Source organism: Colletotrichum godetiae, assembly GCF_030913485.1.
Source record: "Colletotrichum godetiae strain CBS 193.32 chromosome Unknown BDP55scaffold_45, whole genome shotgun sequence".
NCBI lineage: Eukaryota > Fungi > Ascomycota > Sordariomycetes > Glomerellales > Glomerellaceae > Colletotrichum > Colletotrichum godetiae.
The window spans coordinates 60673-74484 of NW_026851293.1; the positions used below are offsets into that span (position 1 = coordinate 60673).

Genomic DNA, 13812 nt, shown 5'->3' on the forward strand with positions numbered 1-13812 from the left:
CGATCCGAAAGCTGACTTGAACTCGACCATCACTAGCTAAGTACTCGAATGCGAACCGACGAGCTGCCGTTTGCACACGAGAAACCGCGACGTTGCGTCATCTCAACTTGAAATTACCTTCGTTAGTTCCCGACCCGTTTAGGAGCAAACGGAACAGCTTCCCACGCGCCAAAGCAACGCTAGACCATTGCCGACCGTCAGTGCGCAGACTTCGATATTTCCACAAGAATATTCCCCCAAACTTCTTCTTATTCCACGCTCCCGAGCGTTCAGGAAGCACCTTTTCGACCTTCTTCATGCTCTTAGAGCTGTAGGACACATACCTGATCCGCCACAATGGATGAGAAACAGGCACCTGGGAGGCCTAGTGGAATCCCTCGCATGTCCCGTCTGCCTCTCCCAAGAACGACAGCTCCAGCTCCCGCTGTTCGACCATCCCCATCCCGAGAAGGACTGAACTCGAGTATAAGGAATCCTCGCCTCCGCCCAGCCGCTTCGCGAGACCAATTGAGCCCAGCCGCTTCTCTCAAGCAACCTGAACCTCGCACCATCGCTACAAGACCGAAACGCGAAATTCAGCCTCCAACTACGAGAAAGACAGAGCTGAGAGCTCCGACTACCGCACTGAGATCTTCCCGAAGCGTGCCTCGATTGCAACCAAAGGAATCGACAATCCAGAAACCCCCTACTCCTCCAGAAGAACCCCAACGATCATTCACTCCACGTTCGACAAGCGTTACGCGAAGCCCATCAGAGGACAATGTAGCTACCCCAAGCTCGAGTCGTCTCGGTGATCCGATTACTTTGATGAAAGACACGAGCAGCCCACAAGTTGCCGACGATGATGCCGAGCCTGATCTACCAGACTTTGACACGCTGAGGACAAGTCCCTTCAAGCCCCGTCCGTCCCTTTCCGAACGAACAATCGAGACCCTTCAGCAACTGCAATCCTCTCCTTCTCTCAGCAAGAAAACGTCGACGTTCTTTGACCCAGATGGAACCATGCGACCCCGTTCACGCGCCGGTAGTGGCCACTCGAGGCCTGGTTCAAGCTACACTTCCGATGGCTCCATGCGGCCTACATCCCGGCATAGCAGACCAAGCTCGAGCTCTGGTGCTGAAGAGAACCCTTTCGCCAACGCTCGACCGGCTGCGAACGCGTATCGGCCTCTGGGCGCCGTTGAGGGTACCCCTGCCCGCCGTGTATCTAGTATCCGTTCCCTCCGAGCACCATCGATGAGAGCTACCCCCCAATCTTCACCTTCCGGCCCGTCGACTACTTCAGCGATACCAGTCAACCAGAGCCCCAGCCCAACGAGACCAACTGGCATCATGGCACCACCGCCCAAGGCTGGAGCAAAGACCCTTGCTGCTCGCCCTCTGAAGCCCCGCGCCTCGGTCCAAGGACTCTACAAAAAGCCTTCCCTGCCAACAATGACCCAGCCAGCTCCAGCGTCCGTTGCTTCGCCTCAGCCCAAGAAATTGACACCGTCCAGGTCTTATGGGTCTCTACGAAGGCCCGGACCGTCAAAGATCGGTGCTCCGGCCCCTGCTGCTTCGAAAGATACAGACGAATCTGGCGAAACTGCTGCGACAAAGTCCTCCAATGCTCTGCGGGAACAGATTGCCAAAGCCCGGGCCGCCAAGCGCGCTGCAGACAGACAAGCTGCGGAGACATCATCAGCTCCGAGCGCAGCGCCGGTCACGGGCTCTTCTGCGCCAGCCCAGCCTGAACCTCCGATTATCCCACAGGACGACGGCTTCGACTTTGGCATCGCTGTCACGCAAGACCCGTTCAACACCAAGAGATCGGAGAACTCTCAAAAGAAGGTTATTCAGCAGCGGCTCGGCACTGCACGCAGCAGTGGCAGACTCAACATCGCAGCCATGGGTCTCAAGGAGATTCCAGTCGAGGTTCTCAAGATGTATGACTCAGAGTCTATGGGCACTTACGATGGCTCATGGGCTGAGACTGTCGATCTGACTCGCTTCGTAGCTGCGGATAACGAGCTGGAGACCATCGACGACACCATCTTCCCTGATATCACAGCAGAGGGAATGGCACAGGATGAAGACTCGAACGGCAACATCTTTGGCGGCTTGGAGGCGATGGACTTGCACGGTAACTCGTTAATCTCTTTGCCGATGGGATTGAGACAGCTTCCTCTGCTCACATCGCTAAACTTGGTAAGTCAACCCATGCGACCCTGAGTGTCAAACTTGACTAACAGGAGCAGTCGCAAAATCGCCTTGCAAACAACTGCCTCGAAGTCATCACCCAGGTCAAGGCCCTTCGAGACTTGAAGCTCGCCAATAATCTTCTTTACGGACCTCTCGATCCCATTTTCTCCAACCTAGAGAACCTCGAAATCTTTGACCTCCACGGAAATAACGTATCATCGCTTCCTCCTGGCATCGAAAGTCTATCCAGGCTGCGCGTTCTTAACTTGAACGAGAATAGCTTCGAATCCCTGCCTTTTGCGAGTCTGTCCAAGCTCCCACTGACGGAATTGCTGGTGAAGAAGAACAAGCTCACAGGCACGCTCATTGAAGATGGGGCCGAGTCACTTCCGAACCTTCAGATGCTCGACCTATCATGCAACCAGTTGACACGCTTGGTACCTTCAGGATCAGTCATTAGCCTGCCCGTTGTCCATCAACTCATCATATCGATGAACCGAATGCAAGAGCTCCCCGATGTCAGCTCCTGGTCTAGTCTCATGACCTTGAACGCCGACGAGAACACCATTCCTGAATTCCCCAAAGGTTTCACCGCTCTCGAGAAGCTTAGGCATGTCGACTTTTCTGCCAATGACATTCGCGTGGTACCGCCCGAAATTAGCAGAATGGACAACTTGACCATGATCCGCCTCGCTGGCAACCCGTTGCGCGATAAGAAGTTTGTCTCTGCTACCACGGAAGAGCTGAAGGAAGTTTTGGCCGGCAGGCTTGAACCGCCCCCGCCATTCAAGGACGAGGATACTGATGTGCTAGACGAGACACGCCTTGACGAACCCCGTAATATTCACACAGTTACCACTACCGCATCCGCAGCGGAAGCTTCAGTTCGCGATAACCACTCGGACGAAGATGACTTCGCTACCCCTCCCACCTCTTCGCCGACATCACCGGCACGAGCGCGTTCGCAAACGCTAGCCAATGAGACGTGGCCCGTCAAGCAAGGTGTCCTGGACCGATCCAATACCAAGTCAGCTTCTTTGCACCCTGTGGTGTGCTCTAAGGTTGCAGCCGACAATAAGGTCATTGAGATCCAGCTGCATCACAACCTTTTCACCTGTTTCCCGAACTCTCTATCCTTTTTCGCTGATTCGCTTGCCGCCCTGTCTCTTGCACATAACCAACTGGTTGGCGAATCTTACTTGACGGAGGAGCTTGACCTTCCAGCACTACGTGAGCTGAACCTTGTCAGCAACCATATCACTAGCCTATCGCCATTGACTACGCATTTGGTCGCGCCGCAGCTGGAGAAGATGGACGTTTCATTGAATCGCATCACTGCGCTCCCGCCTGATTTGCGCTCTGTTTTCCCCCGGCTCGTCGTTCTGTTGGCAGCGAACAACCACTTGATCGAGCTCGACCCAGACACCATCAAGGGCATGGAGGTTGTCGATGCTGGTAATAACGACATTGCACACTTGAACCCGAGGCTTGGCCTTCTAGGTGGCACTGGCGGACTCAAGCGTCTAGAGGTCGCTGGCAACCGCTTCAGAGTTCCTAGGTGGAATGTTCTTGAACGGGGTACAGACGCTACTCTGCGGTGGCTACGAGGGCGTGTGCCAGTAGCGGAGATGGCATCGTGGAAGGTCAGCGAGGGTGACTTGGGCAATGCTTCCGACACCAGCCTGGACGATGTGGATTAAAGGCACTGGCTGGAAGGGTATGGCATCACAGCAGGGAGGAGAAAGCTTTTCAGTTCAATTCGGGTTGACTCTTTGGGGCTGCTTTGGGGCCTTTTGGGACTCGTTATTTCGATTCATGCACATACTTTTGCTTACCTGTGGCACCACGATACCACGTTGAACTTTTCATGGAGTTGAGGGGAAATCTTTGCGATCACAATCGCCTGATATCCTGTACCAGTACTGTATAATACTAGACATAATAATGAGACGGTGGCATTCCGTCCCAGTAAGGTTTCTGTTTCTAAGAGTCTTCTGATCTCCGTCTCGTATTGACTTTTCACGATGCTGTGGTAGCGCGTGCTGCCAGAGAGGTCCTCAAGAATGTGTAAAAAGGTCTGTCTCCGATATTTTCTTCTTGTGATATTAAGCACCACGTCCATGTCCCCATCGTCTACATAGCCTTTTATCCTTATCTTCAGCATCCCAATCCATCAAACACAGGTCCGTATCACAAGCAACGACGAGAACAACTTCCTTTATCTTACCTCTTTACTGCAGAATATTATCCGTCACACCATCTCACAAATTGCAATGGCTACATCAATGGCTTCCATTCGGGCGGCTACTTCCCGCCCCATGAAGAATCTTACTTCCTTCTACAACGATTATCTTGACATCGTCCAAGCCTCCGGCGAGCAGACCGGCCGCGAGTTGACAGACTACGACGAGGAGAAGCAGTTGTCATCCGACATGGACTCTCAACGTCAACCATCAAAGTCCACCTTCTCCAGGCTTACCACGAAGGTGGACCTTATTATTGTCCAAACTTACGCCGTCCTCATTTTTATCAGCGCAATGGCCCTTATCTACTTTACGCGACACGTCAAGGCCTCAGAGAAAGGTCCCATGGATCTGGCAATGGGTATTACCCTTGGGTCGGCAACGTATATCCTCTGTGGTTTGCTCTATCTCGCTAGTCAGGCGTACGATATCAAGTGGGCGGGACAGGGAACGGTGTCAGAGGGCGTCGCAAATGTCGCTGCAGAGTCGGTTTCGGATGAGCATTCCGGCAACCGCTGGTATGAGCCGTGTATCTCTCCCAAGGCTATCGATACGATGTTCAATATCCAGCTGGGCGTATTCACCGTCGCCTTCTGGCCTCTTGCTCTATGCTGGAGCTTTGGACTCCTGTGTTGTGAGGAGTTCGAGGGCGTTGACGGGGAGATAGCTCTCGGTGATGTATGCTCTGCTGAGTACCGCGCTGCGGAGAAGATGTCTTGTCAATGTAAGAGGACCTCTGAGATCTCTGAGAAGGAGCCGTTGCTCGGATGGAGACTGACTGCGGCAGAGATTGTGGCGATTGAGAATGAGTTGGCGGCGGCTCAGGTGCGGAAGATGCATAAGGGCAGAATGGTTGAGCAGAAGCCGTATGCTCCTCTGGAGCGTTAGGCTAGGCTGACTCGAGCTGAGAAATTGTCTGGATTGGAAGCTAACGCATTCGCAGTCACGTTAACGGGAGCCAATGAGCATGTTCAATGTACTCAGTATAAGGGTTTGCAAGTTTACCTTAGTCAATCCAAGTCGTCGAATTAATCGTTCGCTGTTAGCAGTGTTAGTAATGACACTCTCCAGGTGATGCCAGTCACCTCCATGTCGCCTGCATCACTTGGATCGGGCCATATAAGCCTATTTAACCAAAGTTCAGCTATTCTTGAGCACTCGGGCGAGAAATATCAGTCGTGATAGGCCTTTTTCTCGTTCGTATTCCCTTGGGAGAAAGCTCGTTCCCTACTTTACTACTTTACGTACCCGAGCTCCGTTGATCGTGCATTAACACTATGACCTCGTAAGGCTCCTAGAGAAATCCGCAGGCTAACATATGAGTTGCGTAAAGCTCTAAGGCCTACTGACCTGGATGGACTGAAGAAGGGGTGAGAGATGGGGTGCTACTTATACGCTTCAGCATCACGCCCGAACATGAACCCTGCTGAGTTCAACCATTCAGAAAGAAGGCATCATTTTACTAGTGTCCACGTCGCAAAGCTCGAAAGTCCTATTCATGGATGTAGCGAAATCAGGCAGGCTGGATATATTCCGCCTACGGAACTGCCATGTTTAGGTTGCGGTTCAGGACGGGTATGGAATGTCAAGAGCGGATGTTACCAAAGAGGTGAAATTTAACTTCACAGCACCGACGGATCAACAACCTATCTCCGATAATCATGTCCCCAGGCCAAACACAAAGTACTCGTAGATAGACATATTGTTACCTATATAAATCTCTCTCGTCTTCCAGTCTAACGTCGCCAGATTATACCCGCAACACCTCCTTCTCAACGTCATTTCTCAGCTCCAATCTGCCTCTTTCGATTATCCCACCAAGAATATACATCAACCAGAAACTAGATACAGAGGCCTTAAAATACCACGGAAGCTATCATCATCCAGCAAAAGTACTCCCTCCTCGCCCTAACAAAAATGGCTCCTACTCCTCTCGTCGTCCCAAGGCCTAGTGCTAGCCTCAGCGCCGGCATACGAGAGGACGACTACAATATGCGGAACACGATAACTATAGCGGCGGCATGCGTTGTCTACACTATTGCGGCAGTTGTATTCTACGCCTCCCTCAACAGGTGTCGTTTTCTTCTCAAGTGGTACGAGAACTCAGCTAGAAGACTGCATAGCAACATCTTGCTGCTCTTGTGGCTTTCTGCCACCTTAACTTTCTGGCCCATCGCTTTGGCCCTAGCTATCTCTTCCAAATGCGGCTTCGATATCGTCGACAAGTTTACCAGCCTCTTGCAGCGGGTCAAGAGGACTGGCAACGCCATGTGTCGCCACATCAGCGGAGAGCGAAGGGAAGGAATGGAGCTTGAAAGATGGAAAGAGATCGAACTCGAGGAGGGAAACTCTGACGTTCTCCGAAAGAACACCACAATGGGGAACTTCATCAACCCTTTCGACGACAGAGGTCGCTCAAGTACCCGAAGTTCAAGCGGGTCCAGTAGCAGCGACCAGTCGCCCACAGATCGTCGAGCCTCCCCTTCGGCCAGGGAGATCACCCCAATTAGGTGGTATGAGAGGCTTCCTTCACCTACAGAAATGGCAAGAGCTCTCGATCAGGTGAGCCCTAGGAGTCGCGGCTGTCCTTCGTCAGCGGGACGCTCTAGGAGCGAAAGTCCTTACTCCGACGATAGTGATGCTCGGCAACCGACGACAATTCTGTTCGAGAGCGCGAATACAGCGGTACCGAATCCAGGCAGGAAGTCAAAGATGAAGCGAATGTTGCAGACTATTCCCGAGCAGACTGATGAAGTCAAAGGGTGGGAGACAATGATAATCTGAGCCGGTGGACTGCTTCACGATCAATTCCGGCTGTTGGTTTGCATATCTATCTTTAAAGACCAGTTCTTGGATGGGAAAACATTGACTATGGCATAGCGGGCGTTATTAACACACAGAATGGGCGTGGCGTTGGGCCTTACTCTGATAAGCAAGTTACTACGTGTATCGACGCGAGAGAAGCATTGATTAGGTACTTTACTTATTAAGAAGGAGGAACACATCCCGTATGGCTCTCAACCGCCTCAATATACATACGCTCACTGCCAATATTCTAGTTCTTTCACGCTCTTCTATACCTGAAAGCTTGCACAAAGCGTGCTTAGACCCTCACAAGATGTGAGGCATCTTTGTCGCTGCTCCGATACTCATCCAAGTTGCCTCTGTAATGCAGCAGTCCATGACCTGAAGCCGCTCATATGAATCATACCTCTTACAGGGATCGGGCTTCAAGAGGCACATCAGCATAGTGATGTACCAGCCCTCAGAACTACCTGCGTCCGGATGACCGCTGAGAGCCATGAATTCCATATACAAGGCCTTGGGGCGGCTATCTCTCCAGACACAGTCCAGCCAAATAAAACCAATAGGGTTCTTCACTTCGCAGGCTCCGTGATCCACGTGGTTTTTGACATCGTAGATCCTCAATGTTTGGTCACCGTGCCGTGAAAAGGCGTCATTCGTGTGTACTCCGAAGGGAGGAAGGCAAGGAAGCGAAAGTTCGACGCAAATAGCTGGATATACCGCGTACAGCCCGTTCGAGTCCTCAATCTTCCCAGGCGTTGACGAGATGCGAAGATCTGCAACGCTTGCCACCAGGTCTAGAGAAGGTTTGTTGAAGAATCCTGACACTAGACTCGTAGGAAACCCGAAGATACCATCCTTTGCGTGAGGGACCAAAGAAAGAGCGGCTGGCTTCCGTAAGCGATGACTAGGATATCGCACCTTTATACCGCGGCCTGCTACCACTACTTCGCCTCGTTCATCTCCCGTCATTTGATGCGTGTGGGCAGACTTCAGCAAGCCCCTGTCAAATAAAACACTGCTGTCCCACCCCAGCCAAGACCAGCTGGGGAAGTTTGGGTTTCGGGCTTGCGGTCGATGACATACGGTACGCCAGCAAATAGCTTGGTCGAAGGCGCATGTCGGCAAGCCGTAATGAAACATTGACTCTTCCCCATCGAGGCTTCCTTTGAACCTCTGAAGAATACCCTGAAAGGCTGACATCTTATCTTCGCCCTTGGTGAAAGCGCGTTTTGAGTAGTGCTCTGTGGCACACAGAAACGTGTCCAGCTGTTCTCTTGGCGGGATACTCAAAAGCCCACCTACCCTCTGGGACCTGCTGAGAGCCGTACTTGTCTTGGAGTCGGCAAGGCTAGTACCGTCTAGCATGATTGTCGCTTCTTGGCACTGTAGAAATACCCCCGCTGACGTGAAGAGAATAGCACGGTGAGACAACGCTTTTTCTTGGAAGCACCAGCCCCGACTACCCCAGGGCGAACATTCCAGGATAGTATCCAGGTTATCGGCAGAGTCACATGTTGTGGAAAGCTTAGCCGTGATAGCTCCTTGTAGCCCATCCCCCGCACTCTTTGCTGAGACTGCAGCAATCGTAAATTTGGCGGCGGAGTAGATCTCGCGCATTCGCAATATCTGTGTCTTGACATCTCGAGGAGAATCCTGCACGATACAGAGCGCGTCGACCCAGAGATATCTTTCCCCAATAGTTTCGCACACATGTATGGCGTCCCGTATTGTCTTTGGTATGTCTCTCCAGATTGCATCTAGCCCGTAGTCGCACGAGTATTCATCCATGTTTGCCTCCTTCAGCTTGGGCTGTTCAATGCCACCCCAAACATACGTTAAAACGGCAAATGAACACCCTTCGGGAGCGACGATAACGCTTCTCTTGTGAATGTCAATGAGCCGAAAGCGGATGCCGGGGAGATTCTGCCATCGTAATGGACTTGCGTGGCAATGCTTGTGATCAGGACTTTCCTCGCAGTTTTGGAGCCAGCTGTGGATGGGGGCCAGCTGGGCTACTGCAGTCGTGTCTCCCGCTCTCGGAGAGAAGTAGGCTTCGCTATTCTTCCTGGTGTTGATAAGGTCTTGCCGTGTAGTTGTACACTGTTGCTCCTCCAAATTGGTATCGCTAGCGCGCAAATTCAGTGCAGACCTTGGTGCCAGAAACGCGGTGGGCTTTTGTGGTTTATCATCCTCCCAAAAGTCATCTTCATCGTAGTCTTGCCAAGGGCACTGTGAAAGGTCATCCGGCCACAGAGTCTTGTGAAGATCGCGAATAGCCTTCCATGAAAGCCCATCCCACTTCCCGTCAGAACTAAGGCAGAAATATTTTAGTCGCGTCCATATGTCACAGACAGAAATTTAGAGACAACCCACTAGATTTTGATACCTTGCGGGCATATAACGGAAGCTCTTAAAAGGATGCAAGCAACAGGAAGGTCGTATGGCTTCTCTGCTGTTTTCACGAATCGCTTTTGGCTATGGTCTTCCCGACGAAACTGAAAAATGTCGTGGCCATGAATTCCCACCCCGTTGAAGATAATGCCTTCTTCCAGGCTCGCGAATGGCGATGTGATGATTTTAGAGGACTCCGACGGTCCGGTCAAGAAGAGGTCCGATGTTTCTATGATTAGCAGAGCATCTTGAACCAGCTGAGGCCAGATGGCTTGCCACGCTGGGCTGCTCCAATCTTTGACCTTATAAAAGTGCGTATAGCTACGAAGCTTGGATCAGTACGAATTCTTTGCATGGTAGGCATCATTACTGACGCTTACCCCATACTTTAATTTCGAAGATAGTCCAGATCACGGACGAAGGACAGTCTCAAGTTTTGATAAGTGACCGAGGAAAGGCTACGTAATAAGTACGTGTTCCACATCTCCTCATATCTAGGTACCTTGGACAACAAAAATCAAAATCAGGCAGCTGAGCGGCACAACATGCAGCCAAAACGCACAACTGGGCTATAGGAAAATGCAAGAAGCCCCCACCCATTTTGCCATTTGCACATCCATATCGCATTTGACTGCAGGATGACTATATTTGATACCGTAGAGTGAGATTCTCAGAGAAAAGACACATGATTCAAGGTAATAAAGATGAACAGTTTCCGAGGGGAAGAAAAATACAGACCCTCTCGAAGGGAGCTGCGGAAATCAAAAACAATGCGTCGAGGGGGAATCGAACCCCCGGCTCCCCGACGCTGCTGGATGGCAACGGAGAATTTTACCACTAAACCATCGACGCTGGTTGATGGTCGTGTCCTTGAAAGGTCTCTTGCAGCTTGCGCGCGAGCTCACGCACCGCGAAGCTCACGCGCAGAGTCGCAGACTCTCTCGATTGTCGGCCGGGGAAGGAGGCTAAGATCGAGATTGTAGAAGGTGACGAAGTGCCAGTTGGTATCTACAACAATGTACACCAGAGAGAGACTTCCGCAAAATCATGGCTACTCACGAAGCCTGCGAAGCTCACTAGCAGATCAAAGCCAGAGAGATTATTCCACAGTTCATAGTTGATTGGGGTTGGTATCTGCCTGTCCAAAACTCCGAGCACCCACAAAATCAGTTGAGGTAGTTTGGCATATCCAAGCCGTCCACCTGGAACTCGTTCATCAGTGTGCTCCAGTCGGGGAAATCCTGCATCATGCCGGCCCAATCCATCCCATCGGCGGCCGCCATACTGTCCAATCCACTCTCCGCCATGCCCTCTGCTTCCGATCTATCATCGGTGCCACCCGGCGTCGGGTAGGACTCCTTCTCGGCGCTCCCGTTGGTAGTCCCTCCGCCACCGACGACGACGACGCCGCCGCCACTGCCGCCGTTCTGCTGGCCAAGGCTCTGTCGTATTGCTGTTGCCTTGCCCCTCAAGGTTTCCAGAACCGTCATCTTCGCCGCGGGCCCGAAGCTCGCGTTCACGCTCTTCAAGAGCATGAAGCTATCGTCCACGGCCTTCCATGCCCTATCGACACTCGGTCCTTCCGGCTTCACGCACAAGTGCCACAGGACGTAGAGAAGCATATGGTACTGGGGATACGCCCGCATCGACCACCGATACTGCCGTAGCAGCTCGTCCGACGCCAGACTCATACCGTCTTCGAGAATACCGAGCGCTTGGAGAAGATTCTCCTCTGTTGCGAACGAATCGCGCGCCTCTGGGTGCTGGAGGTTGAGCCACTGTTGCCGCGTGACCATGTCGACTTTGCGAATGATGAAACGCGCTACGAGGAGCGTTTGGCGTTGTTGGGGAATGACGGGGTTGCAGTGTCGGAGGAACCCTTCTGCGTACTCATGGAGCTCTTGGACGACTTGGGAGCGGACGGATTCCGGTGTTGGGTTATCCGCCCACGATGAGGCCATGGCCGCCAGACGATGCCATGTACGAGTAACTTGGATATTGATCAGTGCCAGTGTCAACGTCGTCCAGCCGGTCCGGGAGTGTGGGAGCTCCTTCATCTCGGGATACAGATCCCCATCCTCCAGATTCGACGGGAAGCTCACGCCTATTTGTACGTTAAAGCTTGAGATGTTTGAGAAGCCATAGTCCTCTGCTGCTCGGCCGTCACGCGCGACGAGGTGCCACCAGATTCGTCTACGAATCTCGGATTCAAAGGGCGAGAGGCCCAGCTTAGTGCCGTCTCGGTGCAGACCGATAGATTGAGCTGCCCGGATGGCCAGTCCGTTCAAGGTCCACAAGCCTCGACCGGGGTTGTGTATTCGAAGAGCCGCCTGCGCCTAGTGTAAGCAAACGAAGGAATACATCAAGTACACGTAGGCATACCAGATACACAGACAAGGCTTCGAGGAATTTCACCGAGGGATGTTCGAGAAAGTCGGCCTTGGCAAAAGCTTGCTCGAGACCCGTTTTGAAGCGATGGAGGCTCGTTACCTTGTCCTCTCCAGTGAAAATCTGGACCGAGTTGGGCTCTAGGACAACAGTCGAGACGAAGAAGATGGCGAACATGACAGCTAGTGCTTCCAAGGACGCATTACGGGGGTCGTCGATGGCGGTGTAGACGAGGACTTCTGCCGTCGGCCGGTGAAGGACCTTGTTACAAATCTCAATATTGTCAACATAATTCCTCCACAGCTCTATTGCGCCGTATTTTGGAGGAAGAAGCTCAGCAAGATCCAGTTTAAGATCTGGTGCTGAGAGAATACCCATTGGATTGAAGGGCGACAGTTCCGCTGTAGCGGCTGACTCACTACTCTGAGGTGTTGTGAGAACTGATTGAATATCATGTTCCTTTTAGACAAATTGTCAGCCGACGATCTCATGCACCAAGTGGGCGAGAGAATATCTTACTTCCTCAATAACCCGAGAAATCAGGACATCGTCAAAGTACTGGCTTGACGATCCCTTCCGTAACAGAATTTCATCGTTAACACTCTTCTCATACGACCCTGAAGCTGGCGCTGTCGTTGGCCTAGATGCTGATGGATTTGAGTGATTTGGATTCAAACCCAAGCCAAAAGCTGTTCCCGGCGTGGAGGCCGATGGCGAACCCCGGAGAGCCGGAAGCTGCTGCTGCTGCTGCTGGCTCGCCGCCCCGGCTACAAGCGTCTTCTCCAGGTCCGATATCCGGCTTGCAACATCGGCGATGGTGGTCTTCCGGACCCGACGTATCGGCTGGCCCGCCTGCGGATAATGACATTGGAACCCGCCGCGGGCACACGACGCGCAGGGCTGCTTCTTGTCGCAGCGAATCTTCCGACGGTGGCACAGCTGACAGGATCGCTCAATCTTCCGGCCACCGCTGCTACTCCCGTTGCCGAGACGGGTCATGCTACCGCTGCTGCTGCTTTCGCTCTCATCCCCGGCGGCTGTCGGGGGCTGGGATTGGCCCGGCTGCGGTGTGTCGGAAGCTTCTGTGGGCGAGGTTTGGACAGCTCCGGAGGCAGATGTTGGAGCCGGTCCCATGGGGCCGGTATGAATGATCCGGGTGACACCAGATCCCGATGCGATGCGACACAACGCAAGATTGGATTCGATACCTCGTTGTTATTTTGTCTTGGCTTGCACGGGAATGCTTAAACTTGCGGCAAACTTGCTGGGGGCTGAATAAACAGCTGTTCCTGTCAGTCGAGGTGGGTGATGAACTCTAGGTCGATGCCCAGGACTGCTCGGTGTCGGCGCTTACGAGGGGACCGAGGCCGAGAAGAACTATTCCCACATTATCCCACGGGCCCCGCTCTTCCTGACTCAGGATTCAAAGTGCGAATGCCGCCCAGACAAAGTGCGAGAAAGAGCACGCGGATCCCGGTGGCAGATTGCAGAAATCTGCACCAGATAGCCAGCAAGTATGACCAGGGCGGCTGACTGGACCCATGGACCACGGCTTGACCGCTTTCAGTTCTTCCCGTCGTCAGCGACTCAGCGCGCCCGCAGAAAGCTCAATGACGGAGTATACTCCGTCCGCATGCGTCTAGTGTTAGGCTTCGAACACGTCCTTTAAGCTTCGCCGAGGTCCCCGAACTCGTCGGGCGTACCCTTCTTTTTCCAGCCACCACGTGTCTGTTGTCTCTGGTTTCTCTGATCTTCGGAACTCTAGACCAATTGTCTGATCAGTCGTCTTTGAGGACCGGTA

General features: G+C 52.7%; 5 protein-coding genes and 1 non-coding gene across 6 annotated transcripts; 3 read left to right on the forward strand and 3 right to left on the reverse strand.

Annotated features, from left to right (window-relative positions):
- The first annotated feature begins 188 nt into the window (after positions 1 to 188).
- BDP55DRAFT_287725 (leucine rich repeat family protein) lies at positions 189 to 3947 on the forward strand. The gene is made up of 2 exons (XM_060566530.1): positions 189 to 2187; positions 2238 to 3947. The coding sequence occupies exons 1-2, from the start codon at positions 337 to 339 to the stop codon at positions 3879 to 3881; spliced, it is 3495 nt and encodes a 1164-aa protein (XP_060425584.1). The 5' UTR covers positions 189 to 336; the 3' UTR covers positions 3882 to 3947.
- A 402-nt stretch (positions 3948 to 4349) lies between these two features.
- On the forward strand, positions 4350 to 5312 carry BDP55DRAFT_718755 (uncharacterized protein; the record flags this gene model as incomplete). Its single annotated transcript, XM_060578417.1, has 2 exons — positions 4350 to 4364; positions 4422 to 5312. Exon 2 carries the CDS (start codon positions 4455 to 4457, stop codon positions 5310 to 5312), a length of 858 nt encoding a protein of 285 aa, XP_060425585.1. The 5' UTR covers positions 4350 to 4364; positions 4422 to 4454.
- Positions 5313 to 6341: 1029 nt separating this feature from the next.
- BDP55DRAFT_752492 (uncharacterized protein) lies at positions 6342 to 7208 on the forward strand (the record flags this gene model as incomplete). The annotated part of the gene is made up of 1 exon (XM_060580667.1): positions 6342 to 7208. The coding sequence occupies one exon, from the start codon at positions 6342 to 6344 to the stop codon at positions 7206 to 7208; it is 867 nt and encodes a 288-aa protein (XP_060425586.1).
- A 1590-nt stretch (positions 7209 to 8798) lies between these two features.
- BDP55DRAFT_509548 (heterokaryon incompatibility) lies at positions 8799 to 9080 on the reverse strand (the record flags this gene model as incomplete). Its single annotated transcript, XM_060567699.1, has 1 exon — positions 8799 to 9080. A coding segment is annotated over one exon (282 nt), but the record flags the coding sequence as incomplete, so codon positions are not given.
- A 1314-nt stretch (positions 9081 to 10394) lies between these two features.
- BDP55DRAFT_t273 lies at positions 10395 to 10475 on the reverse strand. Its single transcript has one exon. It is a non-coding gene; the product is annotated as a tRNA-Gly (tRNA).
- Positions 10476 to 10789: 314 nt separating this feature from the next.
- BDP55DRAFT_559996 (fungal-specific transcription factor domain-containing protein) lies at positions 10790 to 13010 on the reverse strand (the record flags this gene model as incomplete). Its single annotated transcript, XM_060569951.1, has 3 exons — positions 10790 to 11953; positions 12006 to 12470; positions 12531 to 13010. The coding sequence occupies 3 exons, from the start codon at positions 13008 to 13010 to the stop codon at positions 10790 to 10792; spliced, it is 2109 nt and encodes a 702-aa protein (XP_060425588.1).
- Positions 13011 to 13812: the final 802 nt, after the last annotated feature.

Bases quoted from the DNA above. Each gene is read 5' to 3' on its own strand.
- BDP55DRAFT_287725 (XM_060566530.1), top strand. From the start codon at position 337: ATGGATGAGAAACAGGCACCTGGGAGGCCTAGTGGAATCCCTCGCATG. The intron at 2,188-2,237 runs GTAAGTCAACCC...TAACAGGAGCAG, and splicing joins TGCTCACATCGCTAAACTTG to TCGCAAAATCGCCTTGCAAA.